Below are 23048 nucleotides of genomic sequence, written 5' to 3'. Positions count from 1 at the left end.
TTCACATCAGATTCCTTGAGGAGCTGCTCCATGATCCTTCCAGATATTAAAATCAGGCTGACTAGTCTGTAGTTCCCTGGATCCTCTTTATTCCCTTTCTTAAAGACAGGCACTGTGTTTGCCCTTTTTCTGTCATTCAGAATCTCCCTGAGTTCTCAAAGAGGATAGTCAATGGCTTTGAAATTATCATAGCCAATTCCTTCAGTACCCTAGGGTGCATCCCACCCAGCTCTGCTAACTTAAAAGCATCTAGCTTAACTAGGTAATCCCTAACCTTTTCTTCTACTAATGTAGGTGATTTGTCTCCTTCCCTATCTTTGCTGCCAACTGCACTCATCATCTGGTAGCTGCCCCTGTTTGTGAAGACTAAAGTAAAACAGGCATTAAATACTTCAACCTTCTCTGCATCATCCATAACTAGATTGCCTTTTGCATTTCATAAGAGACCTATGGTTTCTCTGGTCTTCCTCTTACTTTTGACACATTTGCAGAATCCCTATTTATTGCCTTTTATGTCCCTTGCCAGCTGTATCTCAAATCATGCCTTGGTCTTCCTAATTTTCTCCCTGCATGCCCATGTCATACTCTTATATTCTTCACTAGTATTATGACCAAGTTTCCACTTGTTATAGGGTTCCTTTGTTACATTTCAAATCATTGAAGAAATTCCTGTCTAGCCAAGCTAGTCTCCCATTGTATTTCCATCGCATTAGGATAGTTTGCTGAACATGGCTGAAAGAGGAGAAGAATCACAAAAGATCTTTCAAGGAGATTTTTGGTTTTCTAAAAGTAAAAAAAAAGTTTATAGTTTCATAGTTTCTAGGGTCGGAAGGGACCTGAGCAGATAGTTTCATAGTTTGTAGGGTCGGAAGGGACCTGAGCAGATCATCTAGTCCAACCCCCTTCCATGGCAGGAAAGAGTACTGGGGTCAAATGACCCCAGCTAGATGTTCATCTAACCTCCTCTTAAACACCCCCAGGGTAGGAGCCTGCACCACTTCTCTTGGAAGCTGGTTCCAGACCCTAGCCGCCCTGACTGTGAAGTAGCGCCTTCTGATATCTAACCTGAACCTACCCTCTGCCAGCTTGTGACTGTTATTCCTGGTCACTCCTGGCAGTGCTCGGGGAAACAGTGACTTCCCCAATGCCTGCTGATCCCCCCTGACTAGTTTGTAACAGGCCACAAGATCCCCCCTCAGCCATCTCTTTTGGAGGCTGAACAGGTTCAGGTCCCGGAGCCTGTCCTCATAGGGCCTGCCCTGTTGTCCTCTGATCATACGAGTGGTCCTCCTCTGGACCCTCTAATCATCGAGTCTGATCCCCTGCCATGGCAGGAAAGAGTACTGGGGTCAAACGACCTCAGCAAGGTGTTTGTCTAGCCTTGTCTTAAAGACCCCCAGGGTAGGAGCCAGCACCACTTCTCTTGGAAGTTGGTTCCTTACCATGAAGTAGCGCCTCCTGATATCTAGCCTAATTAATAGCCGTTATTCCTGGTCACTCCTGGCAATGCTCACAGGAACAGGGACTTCCCCAGTGCCTGCCGGTCCCCTCTGACTAATTTGTAACAGGCCACTAGTTTCCCCCTCAGCCTTCTCTTGTGGAGGCTGAACAGGTTCAGGTCCCATAGCCTGTCCTCATAAGGTCTGCCCTGCTGCCCCCGATCATGTGAGTGGCCCTCCTCTCGACTCTCTCCATGTTGTCCACATCCCTCTTGAAGTGCAGCACCTAGAACTGGACGCAGTACTCCAGCTGTGGCCTGACCGGTGCCGCATAGAGGGGGAGTATCACCTCCTTGGACCTGCTTGAGATGCATCTTTGGATGCATGACAAGGTGCGGTTGGCCTTCCTGATTGCATCCCCACACTGCCAGCCCATGTTCATCTTGGAGTCAATGATGACCCCCAGATCCCTTTCCACCTCTGTGCTGACAAGAGGAGAGTTCCCCAACCTGTAGGAATGGTGCCGGTTGTTCCTCCCCAGGTGCATCACTTTGGACGTGTCAGTGTTGAATCCCATCCTATTCTCATCCACGCCCCCCGTAACCTGTCTAGGTCCAATTGCAGCCTATTCCTTCCTTTTAGCATGCCCACATCCCCCCACATCTGAGTATAATCAGCAAATTTGAACAGGGTGTGACGACCAAATTTCCTAGCATCTTCTGCAGGGGCCCTACATTACCCGGAACCTTCTTTTTGCCCCCTATGTATTTAAAAAAGGACTTCTTGTTGTTCTTAATCTGGGAAGCTAGTCCCAGTTCCATCTCTGCCTTGGCCTTCCTGACTGGCCCACTGCATCCCTGAGCAACTGCAGTATAATCGTCCCTGGTGATGGCCCCTCCCTTCCATTGGGTGTGCGCCTCCTTTTTATATACAGGCAGAGTGGGAGTAAGAGCATGACACTAAGGAAGCATATAAAGGAATAACACAAATACTTAGGAAAACAAGGAAGCAAAGGCAGAAAATAAGTTATAGCCATCAAGAAATGTCAAAGAAAACAAGGAGAGGTTCTGTAAATATGCCAGATGGAAAAGGAGGACAGAAAATAATTTTGGATCTGCTACTCAGTGGAGAAAGTAAGCTATTAATAGAAGATGCAAAGAGGTATAAGATGCTAAATGCATATGTCTCAGTCTTCATTAAATGAAACCACAACAACAAATAATGATATAATAAACAAAGGGAGAAGCCATACTTCCTGATAAATAAAATACACAGCAGAGAAATTACTACTAATTTAAGTGGAATTCACTTACATTGCTGAAGAAAGAGAATTTGGAGCCACCAACAATAATATTGGCAAATTCATGGAAGATAAACAGGCTAGGGAAAGACATTACACATAAACCAGTTTAAGTGATCAGAAACTGGCTTAAACCTGTAACAGAACAGAAGTTCAGTGAACATAAACCCATTTCAAAATGGCTGAAAGTGGTTTAAGATAAACCCGGCTGAATGTAGTATCAGACTTAACTGATTTGGGTCAAACTGGTTTATGCAATGTCTGCCCCAGACCCCTTGCTTGTTTAAGTTTAACCAGACTCCCCCAGCATCCCGGCATACTCTCTGGGCTGGGCTGGGCAGGGCTCTCTGCTCCACAGCAGAGCTGGCCCCTCCCCTCTGCTCTCTGGCTGGAGCTTCAGCAGAGACTGCAGGCTGCTCCCCCCCTCCCCTTCACCACTCCCTGCTAAACAGGAATTCCCCCCTCCCCTCTTGCCTTGCTGAGAGGTGTCTGTGTATTAGTTAGCAGACCACATGCTGGTTACGGTCCCTGCTGTGGCAGATGGGACAAAGGCAGAATCAGTGTGTAGCTGGTAAAGTCCCTCTGTTGTTTTCTTAATGGGGTGATAAACAATGAGTTTGGGGTGATAAACACTGTTATCAATTTCCTGCTGGGCTGGTGGAGGGGAGGCCCTCCCTAATCAGAGCATCCTGTCAGGGCCTTGCCATGCCCCCCTCAGCTCAGCACTGTGGAAGGGAAGGTAGGGCTGCTCTAGCACCCCCTAGCTTCTAGCCTGAGCCACTGCAAGCATGTGCCTGCATGTCTGGGATTTTTGTGCAATTACAAACTGATTCAGCCTAGCCAGGTTAGAGTAAGCAACAAAGATTGAATCAATTCAGGCTCAGGCTTTTTGAATGTATGTCCCTAGCCACAAGGTCATAGAGGTCTGAAGAAGGGCTAACTAGCCTTTAAAATGGGAGAAAGAGGGACTTAAATATCTGAGAAATCACTGACATTCTAAAACATTCTGTTTGTACATATCTGTAAGATAAAGGGGTGATCACTAGTAACCAACATGGGTTTCTTAGGAACAAATTTTGCCAAACTAACTAGATTTCCTTTGTCAGGGTAGCTAGTTTGTTGCATGCATTAGACAAAATATACCTATGTAAAATTACCATTAGGTGAATACATAATTGGTTGTATACTTACAAGCAAAGAAATTGGTTGTATACTTACAAGCAAAGAAAAGCCTTCTACTCTTAGTCCACTAATGTTTATTAATGACTTGGAGATAAGACAAAACATATCTCCAAATCTGGAGATGAGACAAAAGTGGAAGTGGTTGTAAAAATAGAGGATATGATTAAAATTCAAAGATGGCTTGATAAATTGGAGAATGCACTGTAGACAAAACACAAAATTCAGTAAAGACAAATACAGGTAAACAGAAGGAAAAAGCAGATGCACAAATGAAGAATAGGGGAAAATTGACTTGGAAGTTAAGAGAAGGACCCAGGGACTGTGATGGATGACAGACTTAACCTTAGGCAGCAGTGTGATGCTGTCATAAAAAAACAAGCTGCAGTTTTATGTTGCATTAAGAAAAGTATTACATCACAAGAGATGATGCTATAACTCTTTTTGGCCCTGGTTAGATCTCTGCTGGAATACCGTGTTCAGTCTAAACAATGCATTTGAAGGTGTAGAGCAGTGATTTTAAAGCAGGGTGGTGTGACTCCCTAGTGTGCCTTCAGGTTCTTTCAAGGGTGACACAAGATACCACACAGTATTAGCTTTGTTAGGTGTGCAAACATAATTTATGAGATATACCCAGAGATTTCAAATAGGTATACTTTGTGTTAAAAATATTCTCACCTGTTAAAGTCTTTCAGAGATTTTTTGCAACAAAAGTATTAATCTATTATTTTTCTGTAGTCAAAAAGTGAAAATTAGGAGCTGGCATTCTCTGAGGCGTGCCTTGAGTCTAAAAAGTTTGGGGAACACTGATGTAGAGAAACTGGAGAGTATCAAGGGGTTAATAATGAAGATGTTGGAAAGCAAGGCCTATGTAGAGGAGGAAAGTAGAGAAAGATATCTGAAGTTTTGAATGCGTGCCCTCCTAAGGCTGAATTAAAACTGTTCTTACTATAAGACAGCAGAACTCAAGACAATAGATTTAAACTACAACAAAGCAGATATAGATCAAATCTCAAGAAGACACTGCCTAACCATAAGACAATAGGACAAACTCCAGAAGGAAGGTGTCAAATTTTATTCAAGATCTTTTCAAGAATAGGCTGGATAGGTATCTCTCTGGGTTGCTTCAGGAACAGCAATCTTGCATCTGTACAAGGAGTTGGAGTAGATGATACTGGTCATCCATTTCCCAGCCTTTGATTCTATGATAGTGCTCACCTCAGGAATGGCAAGGGTTCCAAGTCCTGCCTCAGTAAGGGTGATGTTACAGGTTACCTTTAAAACATCATAAAGGCATTTAAAACAGGAGTATTCACCTGTTAAAGGGTGTTAACTCATGCTAGGTACACCGCTAAACATTTTAGGATGCAGACAGATAATTTTCACCTGATTTGGTCACAGAAAGCAGTCTATACCCATGACCAAACACAAGTGTACTACTGCAGACAGCTTCAAAAATGGCCAATTGGGCGAAAATCTGAACTCTTTAGATTGAAAGCAATGGATTCCATTGCATGAGGGTTTAGATGAAGATATTTCAAACAGAGCCTCCTCTGTAATTTGTATTTGTGCTTCCTGCCAGCTTCACTCCTTTCTCTTTACTTCTCCGCCAGTCCCGTTTACTTCAAACAGGTTTTGTTTTTGTTTTTTTCAAAACTTTTCCATTCCTACCTGTGGCTTCTTCTGGCTGCAAAGTGAGGGAAGCCACAACTCTGCCCACAGATGATATCCACCACATGCCAAGCTAAATGCCAGCCTCCCTCCTCCTCTCCAAACCCAGAGGAGAGAGAGAGTCCTGGCTTTTGCCCCCACCCCTGCTCACCAGACTCTCTAGTGCAGTAGTCACCAACCTCGATTGTGGAGCCTCTAAAACTCAATCTCAGTCTGCGTCCCCCATCTCATTTTTTTTCAAGCTACAGTTAGGCATAAAACAGGGTTGGACAAAATAGCCGATCTGGCCAGCAGCCAGATTCCATTTCCCAGCAGCCCCTGTCCTCATGACCTGGGTCAGTCTCCATGGAGACCCCAGCCCCATCTGCTCAGGCTCAGGCTGGGGTTGCCATGGAGACCAGCCTGAGCCATGCTGACAGGGCGGCAGGGTGCTGCTCTGGAGCCACTGGGAACTTGGGATGGGGGAGCCAGGGCAGAGCCGCAGTCTGTAGCCTGCACACTCCGGGGAGGGGCAGGCAGGCAGGGGATCATGGCTCTGCCCTGGCTCCTTGCAGCAGTGACAGCCTGGTCTGGAGCAGCAGATAATGTGCAGTCACAAGTGTCACACTAAGACTCAGTAAGTCGGAAAAATGTATAATTATGTATATTAAGCACTTGATCTCAGCTTTATATAATATAAATATAAATATAAACTATTATTTGTACATTTTCTTTGAGGTAGATCCTGGGTTACACTTTAATTCAAAAAGTGATCTTGTACTTGAAAAGGCTGGAGACCACTGCTCTAGTGGCAGGTCACAGTTGTGCAGGTCCAAGGCAGCATTAAGCCTTACCTGTGACTGCTCTGAAACTGTTCTGACTTTATGATGGCATAACACGCTACAGATATAAAATATTCTAAGGGTAACCTGTAACAGCACTCTGATGTTGATGTGTCCCATGGCCCAATGACCTAACTGCTCCACCATTCTTCCTTTTCTCATTCCAAAAGATTGTTGTCTTCCAGAATATTCCCCAACCAATAACATTCAACACACAGACAATTTGCAGGTTGTTAACACCAACGTTTTGTAATAGTCAAAAAAGGAAGAAGGGAAAAAAATTGATAATTCCCTTTGGATCTTTCAGATAATCCTGTTTTACCTATTTATTTTCTAGGTTGTAATTGTGGTGGCACGGGCATTGTCTTTAATTATGTCTTTCACAGTCTTAATAAATGATGCTGGTAATTGTTTTTCTGCAGAAACAGAAATAAACTAAAATTTTTCAGGAGGTTTCCTCTGCATGAGATTTCCAGCCCAACTTTGCAGACACAAAAGGTTGTGTTTAATCAGCTGAATGATAGGGCATTAATCTTTAACAAACCAAACCTTTGGAGAGTTATCTATCATAGATGAATGCAGCCAGATACAGAGAGTAAACTGACTAGAAGTCAACATGCCAACTCTTCCTTCATTTGTTAATGCCATTTTAATAAAGTTGATCGAGTAGAACTAATCCATCTGCTCACAATTTATTTCCTTGCAATGAGATACAGTTTCACTTCTTATGAGCTCATTCTTTGACTAAAGTTATTAACATTCCTTTCATAGTATCCTTTTAATCACTTTTTGTCTAGCTTTAGTTATGTGTAAGAAACAAGTAGAAAACAACAGACTAAAGAGAGAGATGAAAGGACTTCATAAGAAACATGGGTCAATTTAAATAGAATCAGATCAAAGAAAGTGAAGTCGGTCAGCCTTCAAAATTACCTGTTTCACAAGTGTTGATGTGATATTGTAACTGTTTCTCAAGAAGCTTAATTTTTTTGTTTCCAAAATCTAAATCAAGCTAAATATAAGAGGTCAGAAATGTCAACATTTTGAATTGGGGACAGGCTTACCAGGGCCACTCTAGAAGAAATATAATTGTTTCCAGCCAATCATTGCTGATATAATTTGTAAGGATGAATGACTAATGTTGGCAGAGGAAGTTTAGTTGAGGGTTATCACTATAAGCAATGATTCTATTCTACTGCCACAACCCAGTCCAGGTCCGTCCAACTAGTGGCCAGGTCTGCAAAGGTTTAGGTTGTAACCCCTGGGCTCCTGCTAGCCACCACCCACTGCAGTGCTCTGGCTGCAACAGTATCTGGAGTCTCCAGGCTCCCTCTCTCTGCTTTGGCTGCCACTCCCTGCCTCCACCCCAGAAGCATGGCAGTGTGTTGAGTGATGTGGGAAGCTGAGGGTGAGTACAGGGTCATACAGGCAAAGGAATGGGCCCCTGCCTGTGGGATCATGCTCATGTGGTGCATTGGTAAGAGGGGTGCCCATGAGGGTGTGAGTTCTCCAGGGGGGAAATGGGAATTGTGCTCATGTGCCTGCTCACTGCAGCAGAGGGAGAGGATCATGCGTGCACACATGCATGTTGAGTGTAGGGGTGGGAATTGCTCTCACACATCCATGTGGTACAGCAGGGGGCAGGAGGGGAGGGGGTGCCCAAACAGATATTTGATGCAACAGGGAAGGTGGGGAGTAGGGTCTTTGCAGCCCTGTGGCTTGGATAGGCAACCCTGACTTAGTACATGACGTTTTTGAGTCCATTAGTGTCTCCACATGCTTTGGTTTAAATCTCAGAATGATGTAGAATTACATTTCTGGCTACTTGTCCATGGTCTGTAATGCTAAAAAGCAGTTCCCATGAGCTTAATTAATACTGGTCTTATTGTTTAATCTAGTAAATTCTGACACACTGGTCTTGAGGTATGTAGAAGAAACATTTAAAGCTGTTTCTATGTCCAACTCATCGAATATTTCTGAATCACTCCAAATCGATTCGGAGGATTCCGATTTGATTCAGAGAGATTAAAAGGTCTCCTTATTGGATTCAGATTCAGAGATTTGGCCACCTAATTGGGCTGAATCTCTGCTGAATCAAATCAGTGACCAAAGCTTCACATAGCCCTACTGATTACATCAGTATAGATCATCTTTATAACATACTGATTACATATCTCATATAATAAACCTTCATCAGTGTTCAAAAAGTGCAACTATTATTTATTTATTCTCAATGTACACTCAGCAATTTTCTTAATCTGTCTAGATTATAGTAAGAATCTAGCTCTTGTGTTCATGTGAATGAATGAGAAGCTAACTTTTAATTTTAGGTGAAGTATAGAATAATTACTGAATGCTTACTTATAAAATATTTTTATATCAAGCATCTAGACCATAAGAAAATTAAGAGAGCATCCAAATGTTCCCAATTAATAATTTGATGTATATAAACTCCTAATATAAGCTCCTAATTAATAATTTGATGTAAATATCTGGTAACATGCTGAAAATCTGTGGGTTTCATGGAGCTGAGCTGATGTTGCTTTTGAAGAAACAAGATTTTCTATTGACCTTTTAGAGGAAAAATGTTCTGTCTTCATACAACAGATGGACTCCAGAGATGCTCTTTCTGTGAATAGTAATTGAGGTTGACAGAAAGCTATCTAGATATATATGGGAATGTTTTGCTCTTTTTCGTTTGCTAGTGCCTAGAAAATCTTCTGTAAGATAAAAGTGAAGTTACTAATAAAATGCCAAACCAGTCTTACTAAGAATCAATTCTAGCTATGTACTGAAGTGCGTATTTCCGTAGAGTTTTCTTTTGATTTCAGTCCAGACATTTTCAAGGCTCCGATTTGTCTGACTTTTGAAAATGAGACAACGAGGAAGAACTATCATTGAAGTTTACTTGTCCGTCTCTCATCTTTGCAATGAGTGATCATTTGTAAATATACTTAAGATCACAAGGCTTTTTCATCTTTTTCATCATGGCACTGCACTACCTGTAGGGAACTTGACAAATTGAAAACCTGTTAATAAAGCCCTTAAAGTACTGTATGTGGAGGCATGGTATATGTTTGTTTGACTTCTGGCTGCTGCTGAACAATTTTTATAATGAGATATGTGCCCATGATCATAAATGATTGTACGTCTACAAAACTGTAAGAGGAAATTTAATCCAGGTACCCTTACCTCTTACATCCACCAGCTCTAAGACTGAAATTCTGTTATTAAGCAAACATAATTTCCTTGAATATTTATATTCTACATCTTGTAAAGATTTAAAGTAATACATGAAGACTGGTTTTACATTTCTGATCACGTTTGTTAACAAGTGAAACTAATCAGGTGAATATAAGCAAGCCAGCCAGCCAAATTTGGTCTTGATAGTATCACCTGGTGAATGCAGTTAAAATCAAAGAATATTTTTTGTTTATACACCTACACTGTGCACAAACATGAACAAGAAAATCCTGTTCTGTTATTTTATGACACTTTGTTGAGAGCAGTAGCAGACTATTTAGGAATTTAGGGCTTCCTTGTGAAGCTTTGTGCAAATTGTTGTGCGGCAAGGTAGAAGCTTCCTAATGTTAATGTTAGTTTAAGTAATACTGTCAAATATCTGCACAGTGTGTCCAGACCATGAGGCTCCAAGTGGACATCACAGTTTGACACTAGAAGAACTGAGTGCCACTCGTTTCATTTTGTTATATGGTTAGGAAAACTGATGTAACACTAAAAAGGGAGCAGGATGTACAAAAGAGCACAGAGATGTAGCTGTCCTCTGCTATACTATGAGTATTGTGCATGAAGATGATCCAAAATTCTTTGAAGTCAGTGAAAGTCTACCTGAGTGCTTTTGGATTGGATCTGACAAGAAAAATATATTTCATTTTGTGTTGAAGTGTTAAAAAACCTCAGGAAAAAATTAGGGACTTAATGAGTACCTAATGAGTTCAAGGGTGAAGTCACTGCTCTATTTATATTAGTGGCATAATTCCTATGAACTCATATGAAGCCAAGAATTTTAATGAAAATGTCTAAGTATCTAATGGTTATTTCTTCATGATTTTAATTTGAATGTGGGGCAAAGTAAACACTGTCCTAAATTAGTATGTTTACTGTGTATTTCAGTAGAAATATTAAACATTTTAAATACACATTAGCAGTCCTATTCACTTTAGCTTTAAAAGGAATCTAACAAAAAGCAATATAGTTCAGTGAATAGGGAAACTACAGAATACATTAACCTTTTAAAATTTCATTATATTATTTTGCTCAATTTCAAAATATAAAATGTCTTTCATATGAGGACAGCGCATTCTTTTATTTTCATAGTTTCATAGTTGGTAGGGTCGGAAGGGACCTGAGCAGATCATCTAGTCCGAATCCCTGCCGTGGCAGGAAAGAATACTGGGGTCAAATGACCCCAGCAAGATGTTCATCTAACCTCCTCTTAAACACCCCCAGGGTAGGAGCCTGCACCACTTCTCTTGGAAGCTGGTTCCAGACCCTAGCCGCCCTGACTGTGAAGTAGCGCCTCCTGATATCTAACCTAAACATACCCTCTGCCAGCTTGTGACCATTCTTCCTGGTCTCTCCTGGCAGTGCTCGGGGGAACAGTGACTCCCCCAATGCCTGCTGATCCCCCCTGACTAGTTTATAACAGGCCACAAGATCCCCCCTCAGCCTTCTGTTTTGGAGGCTGAACAGGTTCAGGTCCCGTAGCCTGTCTTCATAGGGCCTGCCCTGTTGTCCCCTGATCATATGAGTGGCCCTCCTCTGGACCCTCTCCATGCTGTCGACATCCCCCTTGAAGTGTGGCGCCCAGAACTGGACTCAATGCTCCAGCTGCAGCCTGACCAGTGCCACATAGAGGGGGAGGATCACCTCCTTGGACCTACTCGAGATGCATCTGTGGATGCATGCCAAGGTGCGGTTGGCCTTCCTAACTGCCTCTCCACACTGCCAGCCCATGTTCATCTTGGAGTCAATGATGACCCCCAGATCCCTTTCCACCTCTGTGCTGACAAGAGGAGAGTTCCCCAACCTGTAGGAATGGTGCCGGTTGTTCCTCCCGAGGTGCATCACCTTGCACTTGTCTGTGTTGAAGCCCATCCTATTCTCGTCCGCCCACCCTTGGAACCTGTCTAGGTCTGATTGTAGCCTGTTGCATCCCTCCAATGTGCCCACGTCCCCCCACATCTTAGTTTCATCAGCAAATTTGAACAGGGTGCTTTTTACCCCCTCATCCAAATCACTGATGAAGATGTTGAACAGTGCAGGCCCGAGGACCGAGCCCTGCGGAACCCCACTGCCCACGTCCTTCCAGGTTGAGAAGGACCCATCCACTACCACCCTCTGGGTGAGGCCCTCCAGCCAGTTGGCGACCCATTTGACTGTGTGGGTGTCTACACCACAGCCCCCCAGTTTCTTAATGAGAACAGGGTGAGAGACAGTGTCAAAAGCCTTCCAGAAGTCCAGGAAGACTATATCTACTGCTACCCCTGCGTCTAATGATCTGGTGATCTGATCGTAAAAGGCCACCAGGTTGGTCTGACAGGACCTGCCACTGATGAACCCGTGTTGGTTGCCCCTAAGCATGCAGTCCCCTGCTGGACCCTCCTGGATGTGTGCCAGCATAATTTTCTCGAACAGCTTGCCTAGGTTTAATTGCTTTAAAGTATGTTTGCAATTCCATAGTATATTTATAACTTTTTTAAAGTAAATCACTCATGAAGAATTAAAAAGCAAATTACAGAGTACTGAAACTAACATTAGTTAATATTTAATTGATCCAGAAAATATGTTTCATTTTATATTTAAATATAGAAACAAATTAAGTAATGGCCGTTGCAATCAGATTTCTATGACTTTTTCATGTCATAAAAGTATAACTTAATGTTTTTTGTAGAATGCTATATTTTTAGCTCCATAGTTATGGTACCAATAAATATATTTTGGAGGCACTTGTAAGATATCATGATTAGGGTTGAATTAAGTGTGTAAAGATTTTGAGTTGAGCATGTTGTACAGATACAGGACAGTATGACTTGAACTAACTTCCATTTTAGAAATCTTCTGCCTTGCAGCAGAGTGATTGACTCAGTAGTTGTATATAAATACTCGTATATATCTGATGTCAGAAAAAACATCACACAAATTATGTCAGGTATGCCATCACATAGATAGCGGTATTTTACATTAGCAAGATGCAATATCAGTACAAAAGAGTTTTTAAAATATATGAAGTTGAGCTTGCTAAACATTACTAAAGTTAACAAACATTCACCTGAATAATCTCACAGCAAACTTTGGAAGTTGGCAGCATCTCTCCAGATTAGGTCGCTAAAGGAATTTCCAAATATGCCTCTTTCTCTTAAATCCCTGAAATGTATTTACCTTGAACCTTCAAGAATGTTGATTTTAAAATGGTTCCTATGTCAGATTGTTACTGCCACATTTTTAAAGCACCAAGCAGTCATTAAATTCCATTATGCATTTTGCTGAGGTTCGTAAAATTTGGTAGAAATGATCAGGTTGCAAGAAACCAGGCTGTTCAGTAAAATGTATTTGTAGTGTATACCTTCCCTTTAACGGCAGTTAATACTTCATTGTACTACGTGGATAGAATAAATTATCTGTATTTCTGCATACATAGATTTAATATTTCTGTTGGTTATACATTGATATGAAAAACAATAATCAGTGCTATTTCTATCAGGAAAGCTGCTCACTGTTTGGCATAGTGTCTAATTCTTGTTACACTTTTAGGGGCAGTTAGGGAAGTTAAGTTTTGTCTATATTGCGTGTGACCTAATCCAGTGGTTATATTTATGATATATTTAGTTACTTCCCTCTTCTATGCCAGGTAATAATCTTTCTAAATCTCTCATGTTAGTTCAAACATTTTTTTCCTTAAATCCCTCTTTTCTGTTTTCTCTCTTTTGGAGTCTTCCTTTCTTTTTTAGACTAAACTGGAACATTTGCCTGGGGAGAAATAGGTTGTGTATAGGTTTGCATTAAATTAGTATGGACAGATAAGTAGACAGTACATGGCCAATACAATCTGAGATATATATATAAATCGTAGTACAGTATCCCACATCATCAGCAAATGATGTGCAGGGAACTGCTCAATTCAGTCTTTCCCACATTGATTGTGGGTTAGCAAATTTTGTTGTCAATCACTATATACTTCATTAGAAAAAGGATGTTAAAATTTCTCTTCTGAAATGTTGTTGATTGGAGAAAGATAAATAGATTTCAGAATAGATCCAAATACCATTTTTCTCCTTTAACTGTTCTCAAAAAAGATAGCCTGTATTATTCTGATTTTAATTTATTTCATTCTAATTCAGGACTGTGGTTCTCTAATTCAGCCAAAGGAGCCCTGTGGATTGAAGCCTCTGTCTCCTGAGTACTTTTCAGCAATTTCACAGACACAACTTAAGACTTGTGAAACTGGGGACCCAAAAGGTTTGTTTTTAGTATGTTCTTTTACCTTTGAAAACAACCACAAGCAGCCTGGTAAAAAGAAAACAGAACATCTCCTTCTGTGCAGGCATGCAAACACATACTAGTGAAACTATAATAACTATTATAGCTATTGCATCCTATTTTATTTACATTTTTATTAATAAAATAAAACGTGCATTTATATAGTAATATTTTAGTTTAATCATTTTTGTGGCAAATTACACACAAATGATTTATTTGCTACTGTATGGGTCATTGTTATAAGTAGAGTTCATTGCAAATTTCTCACCCAAAATATTTTTATTGAAATTTATTTTTTTATTTATGAAAATGTTCATTTTCTTTAAATTAATTTTGTTTTCTGAAAAAACTAAAAATAGTTTAAAAATATATAAATAGATTTGATCAATCTGAGTTTTATGTTTCTATTTCATATCTTGAATATATACAAAAAAGTAAACTAACATTTAAAGAAACAAGGAAGCAACCTAGAATACAATTATTTTATATAAACTGGTGCAGAGAGGTCTAAATATCATAAGGCACAAAGCAGGAATCATGGTTGAAATATCTATATTTAAAATCATTAATATAGATGGAGCATGCTAATATGAGCAAGACCTGAAATTTATTCATGTGTACTTTAACAAACATGGATGCTTATAAATGACTACTCATGTACATGAAGTTGTACACTGCTTAAGTCTTTTCAAGATCAGAACATAACTATGTCTTTATTATTTTTTATTTGACAAATGGAAAATAAAATCATATTACTGATGCAATGCAGTTTCTGCCTGAGGACAGATATCTCCAGGGGGCTATAGTGGTGCCATCATGCACTTCTCTTCCCCACTCCTGCCCTCCCCCCTTACTCTCCCCCAGCTCCACTGCCTGCAGCAGCATTTCTATTCATGTAGCAGTGAGGGGGTCAATTGGTAGTGGCTCATTATACCTGGTTCCTCCTAAACTCTCCATTCCACAGGCGTTAATGATCTCTTTAATGGTCTTTTATGGTTCCACTAATCAAGCCATCCTTTGTTCTGCAATTCTGCTGTTAGCTGCTCCTGATAATGAGGCCCTTATTCCACAGCCCTGCAGACTGCTTTTACTTTAGCTAGAAACGTTAACTATGGCGTGGAAATAATTTTCAGTGAAGCAATGGACATGCTGTCAAGATGCTTAGGGAGGCTAGATTTTTGTTTTATGAATCTGAAAGAGATATATATTTGATTCCAGCGATTCTAGGACTAATGAAATGTCTTTCAGTTATTTTTGCCTATTGTGTTGTGTTTTTATACGTAATATATGATATCGTAAATTCTAATATATTCCTAGGCCCCTAGCCTATTAGTAAAGTTTCTAGTTTCTTTTTAATTGGAGAAAAATTAAAATTGTGTTATGTCATGATGAACCACACTATCTACACCCCCCTGTTCAAAATCCTAGATCTGCTTGTGGATATGTCTACCAATTAGATAAAGCAACTTTTTATTGCAAAGAAGTTGCAGAAACCAGTGGAATATTCAATATGAAGATATGTGTTAACTGAATATATCACAATGTGTGATCTGTTATCACTATATCTAAAATATGTGGATACATTTTATTGTTACTGTGAAGTAAATGAAGGGGGCATACAAAGGAGGCATTGATGTGTCTACTGAAACATTTTTGCCATGTAGCAGTTTACACAAAAAGCATAATTCAGCTCATAAATCGAGACATAACTCAAAAGTGTGAGTTGTCCCACAATGACTCCTCCAGTAGTTTGTCTCCCCTGAGATACACCATGGATATTTTTGAATACTGTGTCTAGCTAAATGAAGTACAATATACAATAAAATATTTAAAATTGAAACAGAATTTGGTATATAAGGAAAAAAGTGCAAACCTAAAAGAAGTGGAGGCATCCCTCCTCATTAACTCTGCAATCGTTGCCAGTAGGTTCTAAACAATAACATTCAGCCGCAGGGCTGAGCTTGCAGCACTTAGAGGTTATGGTGCTGTGTGACTTTACCAGACCTGCAGCTGTCCTGTGAAATCTGAATTTTCATTTCTACTTAGGAGAACCTTTACAATTTTTATAGTCTCTTATGCCTGATGGAGGGTGCCTGTGCCCAAAAGCTTGCAAATAAAGAATATTTTTTGCAAATATCTAGTTGGCCTAATAAAAGATGTCACCTATGCCACGAGCTTTGATTCCTTGTAGCTATGGTGCCTTTTTACAAACTGACAACTCTAAGTAGATAAATACTTTTTTTGCATGTAAATTTGTACCAAATGTGTAATTGCCAACTGCCTGATCCTGGCAGAGATTGCTCTGCAGGCATATTTATTGGGAGCAAGCCTGAAGTCTTGACAGGCAATCACGATCCTTTGAAATCATTGGAACATTATTTCTATTTTTAAATATACAAAACATTTGAAGAAACAAACTGAAATCCTGACTCACCTTTAGATCCCTACAGAGGCAAGATGATGTTATAATGCCATCTTTACACTTTATGAATATAGGAATACCATATTCTGTGCTATTAAGGTGAATGAGGTATTGCAAAGCTGTCCCAGTGCCATAAAAGAACTTCCAGTAGTCAAATCAGCTCTGCTGGTAAAGGCACAGAGTAACTAGTGCTATAACTGTATCTATAGCAGAGGTTTAATCTGGCTCAGTCATATTAATCAGAGAGCACACATCTTCACATTCCTGTTGGATATATATTGATAGGAAAAGATTTATAGTATAGATATGCTCATAGTCAGGAAGAAAGGATTTGGAATCAGAGATTTGTGATGAAGTCTTGCATCTAGGGAGATTGCTGGAAAAAATTGAGTCTGCTATCTCAAAAGAGATGGGGCTCTGTTCCCTTGCTGTGCTCATAGGCAAGTCCTTTAGGGTCTGCTTTAAAGAAGTGCTAAGGCCCTTAGCTATTATTTAGTGGGAACTGAGGGGACTCAGCACTATCAAGGAGATGCTGAGCACTTTCTAGGACAGAGACCTAATTTGCTGTTTCTCATTTTGTTCCATTGATAAATGTGATGTATTCAAATTAGAACGGGGCATTTTCCTGAATTCTGTTTCAGTTTGGGATGAAAGGTTGAAAAAAAATAGCATTTATGAGAAAAAATCTGTATTCCATTGACTGTTACAGCTTCTGAATCAGAAAATGTAGCTGTATATCCAGAACTACTGTTGTTGTTGCTGATTTTGAGTGCCTCTGCATGTTTAGCACTGTACAGAACATAGAGGAAATGCAACAGCTGCCCACAGAGGCTTAAAAAACAAACTCAATTTGCAAAAATCAGGCCACTGTAGTATACGGATATAGCATATATACACTATATGCACTGTAGTATATGGAAATTGCATTTCCATGGACAGTTGCAGAATCAGTCCTAACAGGCCTAGCAGCTAATCATAGCTTAACTTCTAGTATATCTTATCAATACTTGCATATTTTAACTGTATTCCATTTCCATAACATTGTATCACATAATTTTATGGGCTCTATATTTTCTGTAAATCTCGCTTGATTTAGGTCCCAGTATTGCAAAGACTTACACACATGTGTTACAATATCTACTGTGATGTGTTTTCATTGACTATAAAGAATAAAATTTAGCATGTGCCTCAATCTCTGCGATTTTTATTCTGAATTATTATTATGAATTACATAGTTTATTTTATAATTTCATTAACATTAACTAAGATGGAGGGAAAATAAATATTTCCGTATCTTGTTCACAGAGCAAATGCTCATAAAGAAACTTGAAGACGCTCAAATGTATATTGACTCTAAAAAAAAAAAAAGTTAGACATAAATCAACAAGTTGTAGTTTGTATTGACTGAGGTTAAATATTAAAATCAGGGTTTAAATTGGATATGAATTTTTTTTAAATGACCCCTTGTCTAAAGGTGGTAACAACTGCCACTTTAAAACTAGTTGTTTTTGCTTCTAACAGTGAAATATGATTTTTGGTGGTTTAATTAAATATAATTTATCATGTTTAAAATACTGAGTAAGAAGACAGTTTTAGAATATTAACTGAAAGAGATAAAAAACTAACTCAGGTAAGTGCAGAGCCTTTAACAGGAGCATGCTGCTCATATTTCAGTTAGAACTTCTGAATTTTAGGTCTTGATCTTTCAAATGGTTACATAATTTGAAATACGTGTATGAGGCCATCTAACTTTCTTAAATGTATTAATTTTTATGCCATTATTAAGTAGTAGTTTGAAGGGATACTGTCAATTTATAATGCCATGTTGTATGTAAGCAGTTTGCTTTAACTACTTTAATCCTTCTTTCTTTTAAATTATTTCAGCCCTTTTCTTACTCCAGCGCAGTTTCTTACTCTCCTTCGGTTGTTCATTTCTGATGGAGCAGAGGCAAAGCTGTGCCTTACAATGTAAAACTGACAGAAATGGTTTTGCCCCTTTGCCCCCATATACGCAGACATTGTTAACTATAATTGTGTTTAAAGCTTCTCTGGACATTGTAGTATTCACAAAAAAAATGATTACAATTACAAATAGAAAATAAACATAATTTCACAGATTGTGCTAGACGTTTGAAATATTTCACTGTAAAATATCTCCAGTAACTTCTCCATGCCCTTTGATTTGTAGTGGGATGTAGCAAGGACCTAGGGGTTACAACTGACAGTAAACTGAATATGGGCCAACAACATGCCCTTGTTGCCAAGAAGGCTAATAGCATACTGGGCTGTATTAGTAGGAGCATTGCCAGCAGATCAAGGGAAGTGATTATTTCTCTCTCTTCAGCATTTATGAAACCACATCTGGAGTACTTTATACAGTTCTGGGCCCCCCACTACAGAAAGGATGTGGACAAATTGAAGAGAGTCCAACAGAGGGCAACAAAATTGGTGAGGGGTTGAGGAACATGACTTCTGAGCAGAGGCTGAGGGAATTGGGCTTTTCAGTCTAGAGAAGAGAAGATGGAGGGATTTACTAGCAGCCTTCAACTACGTGAAAGGGGTTCCAAAGATGGAGCTGGACTGTTCTTAGTAGTGGCAGATGACAGAACTAGGAGCAGAAGTCTCAAGTGGTAGCAAGGGGAGTTTAGGTTGGGTATTAGGAAAAACTTTCTCATGAGGAGAGTATTAAAGCACTGGAACAGACTACCCAGAGAGGTGGTAGAATCTCCATCCTTGGAGGTGTTTAAGACCCAGGTAAACAAAGCCTGGGCTGGAATAATATAATCTACCCCCTGCTCAAAGAAGCTTTGAGCGGGGGGGTGGACTCAGTGACCTCCTGAGGTCCCTTCCAACCCTAATTTCCTATGAGTCTGTGATTCTGTAATGGTTTAGGATTGGCAAAAAGCAAAGGACTTAGGTGAACCTCAAGGTCCCTTCCAACACTGATTCTCTGGATCTGTTCTTTTTATACATAAAATAAACTTCTACTCTAGCAAAATCTTATTAATAGCTGGTATTATTCAGATTTAAATAAAAACTATATCTGGCATTGTTCAACAGATGCCAAATTCATCTGGTATTACTAACTCATAATTACTAAAGGAATAAATAATTTGATACAAAAATACATTAACTTTCAGCTTTTTAAAATGTGTATGTTTGTAACCAGTTTTATTTTTCCAGCAATCCTGTTAGCATTGAACAGTGCTTCCTACAGATATGCATTTGTCTATGGCTGTAACTCTCTAATTTTTTACATTTACCACTAATCTTTAGCATACACCACAAGATGGATCTAGTTCTTTCTTAATATATGTAGAGTGCTATTGAATATACATTACACAAACTGTTTGAAAGAAGCTTTTCTTAAGGAACTTATCACTTTCAGTCACCAAGTTTAAGCTTTTATTGTTCAACCATTTCAGTTCCATAATATTCACTTCATGTAGTTCTGCTTTTTCAGTTTATTACTTAAAAACAGAGCAGTTCATAAACATATGTAATGTTAATAACAAAGTTCAGTAATAGATGAGAGATCTCAGATGTTACAGTCATTGCCAAAGCTGTTATGTATTTGGTTTGAAAGAAAAATTGCAGTGTCAGGAAATAAAGTGCCCAGTTATTATATAATTGTTAAATCCAAACCGCCACCCAAAATGACTTCACTTGAAGGATAATCTTTAAGAACTTGTTATATTTATAAATGTTCTTTAAGCTCAGATTAACTGATCAGGAAATTTAAAGACAGACAGCCATCCTGTCCTGTTCAAAGGATGAACATAATGTAGCAAACAGCATAAGTAAGAGTTCTGAAATACTTATGACACCTACTACCATAGTTTCTGAACACTTCACAATCTTTAACATATTCATCCTCATAGCATTCATGTGAGGATGGAATTACTATTTAACTGTATTTTATAAATGGGAAGCAGTAGTACTCGATGGCATAGGGCTTGGGAGAAAATTTTTTAAAAAGGGATTTGTGTATTCTAGTCTCTAGGACAGTGCCTTAACCACCAAGATATTTATGTATCTTACAATTAAGTCATTGGATAAAAGCATCATCAAGTTTTTGAGCACGGAGCAGGAATCCAAATCTCACATTTCCCACTTAAATACCAGTCATTGCCTTGCAATGTCATGCTCCCTCTTGTTCTCTGAACCATCATCACTTTCTTCTCTAGCTGTGGTTTTGAATAAAAGTGATTGTGGCCGCTGCATTTTATGTGAAGCTCATGTCTGGTAGTGTACAAATCTACTGGATCAGGCTCAGAACACCGAGTTTATGAATCACAATCAAGGTTACATGTGAGATAAGGGCTGAGCTGCTTAGCCCTACTCAAATGATGGCAGTTCCAGGCATGCACAGAATGAAACTTTACTGGCTGAAATACTTTAGGCACCCAAGTGATTAGATACGGGTATTGAGTATCATACAAATACAATCTGTAGGCAGATTTCATAGATTTCATAGACATTCGAGCTGGAAGAGACCCCAAAAGATCATCGAGTTCAGCCTCCTGCTCCAGGGGCAGGAAGTCAGAAGGGATCATAGGAGCCCAGCAAGATAAACATCCAAAAGTGTCTTGAAGGCGTTCAGAGTAGGTGCTTGAACCATCACCAGCGGCAGTCTATTCCAAACCTTGGGGGCTCAGACAGTAAAGAAGTTCTTCCTTATGTCCAACCTGAATTGGTAATGGAGGAGTTTGTGACCGTTCGATCGTGTCATTCCTTGGGGCGCTCTGGTGAACGAACATACTGGTGAACACCCCTGATAAACTTATAGGTGGCCATCAGATCACCCCATAGCTCAAGAGTCCCATAGCTCTCAGCCTGTCATCATAAGGTCTGTTTTCCTGACCTCTGATCACGCGTGTGACTCTCCTCTGGACTCTCTCAAGCTTCTCCGCATCCTTTTTGAATTGTGGAGCCCAAAACTGGACGCAGTACTCCAGCTGCAACCTCACCAAGGCCAAGTACAAGGGGAGAATGATGTCCTGGGATTTGCTCACTTTACTAGCCACAGCATCACATTGAAGGCTCATGTTCATCTTGTGTTCAATCATGACCCCCAAGTTCCTTTCATCTGTAGTGCCAGCATGCTGTGGGTTTTTCTTCCCAAGGTTGGAGCACCTTGCATTTTTCAGTGTTAAACACCATCAGGTTCTCATCCGCCCATTTCCTGAGCCTGTCAGGTCAACCTGGATCACCCTTCTGTCCTCAGGTGTGGACGCATTACCCCAAAGTTTGGTGTCGTTGGCAAACTTAGCCAGTCCACTTCTGAGTCCAATGTCCACATCATTAATGAAGATGTTGAATAATATAGGCCCAAGGACAGAGCCTTGAGGGACTCAACTTGTCACAGCGCACCACGATGATTGACTTCTGTCAACCACTACCCTGGCATAGGTTGTCAACTGTCCCATCTGGTTTAGCAGGGGTCCAGTGTTCCTCTTGCTTTTCCTCTGGCTCCCCATGTATCTAAAAAAGGACTTTTTATTGTCCTTGATATGTGTAGCCATCTACACATGCAACACTATTAGGGCACATGAACTAATTTACACTGCTGTACAATACTGCTGTACACTGCTAATTAGTCTGCTCTGTGGTTAAGCTCATGTGTAGACAACCCAGTAGTATTGGTTTACTTTAGATCTTGTTCAACCTGCACTGTGGTTTATATGCTGAAATTAAACATGCCCACAGCAGCATCCAAAATGTATACAGTCCTGCATGGGCATCTGGTATATAAGCATAATGGGAGTTAAGCTACTTGAATAAGCTTGCACTTTAGAGGGTATCCCTGTGAGTAGATTAGAGTGCGTGGAGCCAGAAAAGTGGCAGGCAGTACTTTCGAAGCCTCATCTCTCTTGTTTCTCTTTCCCTACTCTTATTTGCAACACCCTGGTGCAGTTGTCATAGCAGGCAGCTCCAGAGATTTGATCATTTACCACATTTCCTTTGATCTCCTACCACAAGCTGCAAAGTACGTGGTGACAGGAATAGTCTCTGATGCTATAGGATTCCCAGAGCCAAGCCGTGCCAGCACTTAGCAAACAAAAGAGGGGCCAGCACAGAGAGGCCATATGTTTTATTCAGGCCAGTCTCTTTAAAATGGTTTGACAGCAATAGAGATGGAAATGTAAGGAGTTTCTTCAAAGAGCACCGTTACAGCCAATGCAAGACTGCCTCAGAACTTATCTGGGAGAACAACTCTCAGGCATGGGAGAGCAACTTGGCTTCTGTACCCATTTTCTCTTGGCCTCTATGTTGAGACGGACACTTTTACCAGGTACTTATGCAGCCATTCTGTCCAGTAAGACTGACTTGAGAAAGCAAGTCATTCACACAGAGACCCTGATCAACTGTTTTATAACTTCTGGGCCCCTGTTGTTCATGCATGGCAGGAGGCATGATTTCGGGACTGGGGATCAGATCCCTAATGCACCATGCAAGGAAGACCTGGGATCATGGAGCCCTTGACTCTGTGCCTCTGAGCTGGGAATCAATGCCTCCACTGGGAGTCCCAGTTAACTGCTGCTTCCAGCCTCCAGACTTCAGCTGAAGTCAATGGCTACACAGCCACAGAGGCTTGGAGAACAGATTAGGTGATTAAGGCTCCGAGCCGCCAGGGTGTAGCAGTCAAGCACTTCAGTGCATCCCTCTCCCCCATGGCTAGGCACAGCAGCTGTTCATGGCTCCCAGTCTCGGGGACA

General features: G+C 40.3%; 1 protein-coding gene across 3 annotated transcripts in view; it reads left to right on the top strand.

The window, feature by feature from the left end:
* The window catches only part of CPED1 (cadherin like and PC-esterase domain containing 1), a 243408-nt gene that overhangs the window by 183407 nt on the left and 36953 nt on the right, over positions 1 to 23048 (top strand). For all 3 annotated transcript variants that reach the window (XM_090042204.1, XM_090042203.1, XM_090042205.1), the window contains one exon: positions 13769 to 13886. In XM_090042204.1, the coding sequence (XP_089898330.1) occupies positions 13769 to 13886 (118 nt within the window). The remainder of the gene's footprint in view (positions 1 to 13768; positions 13887 to 23048) is intronic.

This window comes from Crocodylus siamensis, chromosome 4, assembly GCF_052110815.1.
Source record: "Crocodylus siamensis isolate JL-2025a chromosome 4, ASM5211081v1, whole genome shotgun sequence".
Taxonomy (NCBI): Eukaryota; Metazoa; Chordata; order Crocodylia; family Crocodylidae; genus Crocodylus; species Crocodylus siamensis.
Note: the sequence above shows the minus strand (reverse complement) of the source record. Positions and strands in the feature narration are given on the sequence as shown.